The sequence below is a fragment of the Gopherus flavomarginatus genome, chromosome 4 (genome assembly GCF_025201925.1).
Source record: "Gopherus flavomarginatus isolate rGopFla2 chromosome 4, rGopFla2.mat.asm, whole genome shotgun sequence".
In the NCBI taxonomy this organism is placed as follows: Eukaryota; Metazoa; Chordata; order Testudines; family Testudinidae; genus Gopherus; species Gopherus flavomarginatus.
The window spans coordinates 102,469,370-102,474,291 of NC_066620.1; the positions used below are offsets into that span (position 1 = coordinate 102,469,370).

Below are 4,922 nucleotides of genomic sequence, written 5' to 3' on the forward strand. Positions count from 1 at the left end.
CCGGGAATTTTAAAAATCCCCTTCCTGTTTGCTCAGCCAGGAGTGGAGTGCAATCAATCATTCAATCAATCAGCGACCATGCCTCCACGCCCCAAACGAGCCCCAGCATGGAACAATTCCGAGCTGCAGGACCTCATCAGTGTTTGGGGTGAGGAAGCTGTGCAAGCACAGCTGCGCTCCAGAAGGAGAAATTATGATACCTATGGGCAGATATCGCAGTCCTTGCTGAGAAGGGGCCATGAACGGGACGCATTGCAGTGCAGAGTCAAAATAAAAGAGCTGAGGAGTGCCTATTGCAAAGCCCGTGAGGGAAATCGCCGCTTAGGAGCTGCCCCCACAACCTGCCGTTTTTACAAGGAGCTGGATGCCATTCTTGGGTGTGACCCCACTGCCAATCCGAGGACCACGATGGAGAGTTCAGAGCAGGGAGAAGTGGGGGAGGGTGTAGAGGAAGCCGACAGTGAAGCTACTGACGTGGAGGGAGACACCCCGGAGTCCCAGGAGGCATGCAGCCAGGAGCTCTTCTCAAGCCAGGAGGAGGCTAGCCAATCGCAGCAGCTGGAAGTTGCTGGTGAGGAAGAAACTGAGGAGCGTGCTCGGGGTAAGCAGATTTTTATGTTTTGGGAGAGGAGGGTTTGGGTTATGGCTGCCTGCATGCATGCCTAAACGTGGAATAGCCCATTGATTTGCTCTATCAGGTCTCTGTAATCTGCCTCGGTAATCTCTTGAAAAGCTGCAGCCAGAGCGTGTGCTATGTGCTTTCTCAAGTTTATCGGGAGAGCCACCATGGTCCTTGTCCCGGTCAGGCTAACTCGTCCGATCCACTGTGCAGCGAGGGGTGGGGGGACCATGGCTGCACACAGGCAAGCTGCATAGGGGCCAGGGCGGAATCCACATTGCTGTAGAAGACCCTCCCTCTCTTCCCAGGTAACACTCAGCAGTGATATATCTGGCAGTAGGAAACCCTGTTGAGAATTTAGGGATACTTGAGTGCAGGGTGCCAGGTTCGCGGTCCCCCCCCAGCCCCGCGGTGCGTTCCAGTCTCCCCCCCCCCCTTCCCAGCACGTAGCTAGCCCCGCAGTGCGCTCCGGTCTGCCCCCCCCCTTCCCAGCACGTAGCTAGCCCCGCGGTGCGCTCTGGTCTTCCCCCCCCCTCCCAGCAGGCAGCCAGCCCCGCGGTGCCCTCCGATTTTTCCCCACCCTTCCCAGCAGGCAGCCAGCACAGCTGTGCGTTTCTCCCCCCTTCACCAGCTACCTCCTGTACCCAGTGCAGGTGCACTCGGGGCAGAAACACTCACCCCATTGCTCGCCATGCCTTAGCTTCCCTGGCCTCTCTGTGTTATGTGAGGTATGTGGGAACGATGCTACAAAAAGTCTAAAAACTCCTTCACTGTGTGATAATAAACAATGTAGCGTCTGTGTATTACATGTTTCTATCTATGTTTTTTTTAGTGACCTTGACTAATGCAGCCGGATCACCGGCCTCACGTCGTTTGCAGAACTTGAGAAGAAATCCCAGAAAATCAAAAGAAGAATTGATCAAAGCAGTTATGAATCACTACAACAGAGAAAGTAGGAAGACGCAGGAATGGAGAGAGAAAATGTATGAATGGAGAGAGAAAATGTATGACTGGAGGCAAACAGAAAGCAGGAGAAAGGAATTGGCTATCAAAAAAACCTCAAAGCAGATGATAAGCCTCCTGGCTCGCCAAACTGAGTTTTTCGAGTCTCTCGTAGCCATGCAGGCAGATATGTACCGTGGTAACCCACACCCCTCCCAAAGCTCTCTTTCTTTTTCCCCAGTATTTGCACAAAACACCTTTCTCCAGCAGCCAGTTTCTTATTACCCCCAGCTGCCCCCAACACCTGTATGATCACCTACCAGCCCTGATAACTATAATTCTTACCCTGTGCACTCCACCCCCATTACCCTGCAGCATAGTAATCCTGAAGTGCAGCAGACATTGAACAGTAATCCAAACAGGACATATTCAAACCTCTGAATGTACAGTCCACCACCCTAACCCCCCTGGCCTTTTATGTACTGTACTTTGAATAAAGGATTTTATGGCTTTTACAATACTCTTCATTATTGCAGGAAGTGGTAAATACTGTACCCCAAGGTAGAAAGGAGCACAACAAAGGCACCAAACATTACTGTTGGCTCTCAGCATCAAATTGCTCCCTTAAGGCGTCCCTAATCCTTGAAGCCCTTTCCTGGGCCTCTCTAGTAGCCCTGCTCTCTGGCTGTGCAAATTCATCCTCTAGGCGTCGAACCTCGGAGGTCCATTCCTCACGGAATCTTTCACCCTTCCCTTCACAAATATTATGGAGGGTACAGCATGCGGATATAACAGCGGAGATGCTGCTTTCCCCCAAATCTAGCTTCCCATAAAGACACCTCCAGCAGGCTTTCAAACTGCCAAAAGCACATTCCACAGTCATTCTGCACCGGCTCAGCCTGTAGTTGAACCGTTCCTTGCTCCTGTCAAGCTTCCCTGTATACGGTTTCATGAGCCATGGCATTAAGGGGTAAGCGGGGTCTCCAAGGATCACAGTGGGCATTTCGACGTCCCCTACTGTGATCTTGCGGTCTGGGAAAGAAGTCCCGGCCCTCAGCTTCCTGAACAGGGCACTGTTCCGAAAGATGCGTGCATCATGCACCTTTCCAGGCCATCCTGAGTAAATGTCAGTGAAACGCCCACGGTGATCCACAAGCGCTTGCAGAACCACGGAGAAATACCCCTTGCGATTAACGTACTCTGATGCCAGGTGGGGTGGTGACAGAATAGGAATATGCGTCCCATCTATTGCCCCTCCACAGTTAGGGAAACCCATTTGTCCAAAGCCATCCACAATGTCCTGCATGTTCCCCAGAGTCACAGTTCTTCTTAGCAGGGTGCGATTAATGGCTGTGCAAACTTGCATCAGCACCATTCCAACGGTGGACTTTCCCACTCCAAACTGGTTCGCCACCGATCGGTAGCTGTCTGGAGTTGCCAGCTTCCAGATTGCAATAGCCACCCGCTTCTCCACTGGCAGGGCAGCTCTCAATCTCGTGTCCCTGCGCCGCAGGGTAGGGGCGAGCTCAGCACACAGTGCCATGAAAGTGGCTTTTCTCATCCGAAAGTTCTGCAGCCACTGCTTGTCATCCCAGGCTTGCAGGACGATGTGATCCCACCACTGAGTGCTGGTTTCCCGAGCCCAAAGGCGCCGTTCCACGGTGCTGAGCACATCTGTTACTGCCACAAGCAATTGAGTGTCTTGAGCGTCAGGCGTTTCAATATCATCGTCTGACTCCTCACTGTCACTTTGCAGCTGAAGGAATAGCTCCACTGCCATGCGTGATGTGCTGGCAACATTCATCAGCAAGGTCCTCAGCAGCTCAGGCTCCATTTGTAACAGAAATCTCAGAAATCGCGCTGCAGACTCACAATGCCGCCAAACTGCTCGGAATGTGTAGCAAAGCACCACGGGGTGTTGGAACAGGAAGCGGAAAGACCCGCACACTTCCTTCCCCTTCCCACAAGCCACAGCGCCAAAATGGGACGAGGTGCTCTGTGGGATAGCTGCCCACAATGCACCACTCCCAACAGCGCTGCAAGTGCTGTAAATATGGCCACACTGCAGCGCTGGTAGCTGTCAGTGTGGCCACACTGCAGCGCTGGCCCTACACTGCTGTACGAACACAGCTGTAACTACCAGCGCTGCAAAACTGTAAGTGTAGCCATACCCTTAGTGTCAGTCTGTGTCCCTATCTTCTGACTATTATTCAGACTGCAAACTAGATCCAAATAAAAAGTCATTATCAAATAATTTGTCAGAATAGAGGGCAGGGCCGGCTTTAGCAAGTGTGGGGCCCAATTCGAACAGTTTCAACAGGGCCCTGGCAGGGATGACTATATATATATTTTTTAAAAAAACCATGTAAAAAAAACATGGGGCTTGTACTCACTGGGCGGTGCTCCGAGTCTTCTGCGACGGGTCCTTCACTCACTCCAGGTCTTTGGTGGCACTGAAGGAAACGCCGCCAAAGTGCTGCTGAAGACCCAGAGCAAGCGAAGGACCCACCGCCAGAGTGTCGCCGAAGACCCGGAGAGCTGCCAGATGAGTAAAAATTAAAAAGGTGCCTCTAGCCAGGGAAGAGATTCTCACTGGGCCCTCTTAGGCACAGGGCCTGATTCGGGGGAATTGGTGGAATTGGCCTAAAGCCGGCCCTGCTAGAGGGGAAGCATCCACTTTCAAAGCAAATCTGCCACAGTGTTAATGAAGTAATTGGCAGAGGGGAATGAGAAGTGCTGAGGCTTTTCTAAATGTACATGCTAGTCTAGGGGGGAAAATGCAACCACTTCTAATTCCTTATTATATAAAATACTAGGATCAGATACCACATGTCTGACCCAGGTTTCCTGTTAAGGAAACTTCTACAGGCTACATATAGAAACTATATACAGCAGCTCATTTGAGAGATCAGTTCAGTGCAGAATAATGCACTGTACTTCAAGCCCTGGAGATTTATAACTGCAGGTGGCATCTTCCCTCACCCAAGTCTGGTCTACACTACAGAGTTAGGTCAACGTAAGGAAGCTTACGCTGACCTAACTGTAAGTGTCTACACTACAATGTATCTCCCACCAATGTAACTCACCCACTACACCAATTTAATAACTTCATCTCCACGAGAGGCATAGCACTTAGGTTAATGTAGTTAGGTTGACGACACTGCGTCATTTACATTGCCTGTTGCTGCCTTTCAGAAGCCATCCCAAACTGACAGTTAAATCAGTGCAAATGCTCCTGGTGAGGACATTCACTGACGACACAAGGAGCATAGTGTGGACATGTAAACAGGATTTAATTACTGCAGTGGCTGTATGTCAATGTAACTTAGGTTGACTTAACTTTGTAGTGTAGACTTGCCCT

The 4,922-nt window shown here is 50.9% G+C and overlaps 1 protein-coding gene across 1 annotated transcript; it reads left to right on the forward strand.

Moving 5' to 3' along the window:
* The first annotated feature begins 334 nt into the window (after nt 1-334).
* On the forward strand, nt 335-2,060 carry LOC127049294 (uncharacterized). Its single transcript, XM_050949936.1, has 2 exons — nt 335-601; nt 1,452-2,060. The coding sequence occupies exons 1-2, from the start codon at nt 409-411 to the stop codon at nt 1,871-1,873; spliced, it is 615 nt and encodes a 204-aa protein (XP_050805893.1). The 5' UTR covers nt 335-408; the 3' UTR covers nt 1,874-2,060.
* Nucleotides 2,061-4,922: the final 2,862 nt, after the last annotated feature.

Bases quoted from the DNA above. Each gene is read 5' to 3' on its own strand.
- LOC127049294 (XM_050949936.1), top strand. From the start codon at position 409: ATGGAGAGTTCAGAGCAGGGAGAAGTGGGGGAGGGTGTAGAGGAAGCC. The intron at 602-1,451 runs GTAAGCAGATTT...TGTTTTTTTTAG, and splicing joins AACTGAGGAGCGTGCTCGGG to TGACCTTGACTAATGCAGCC.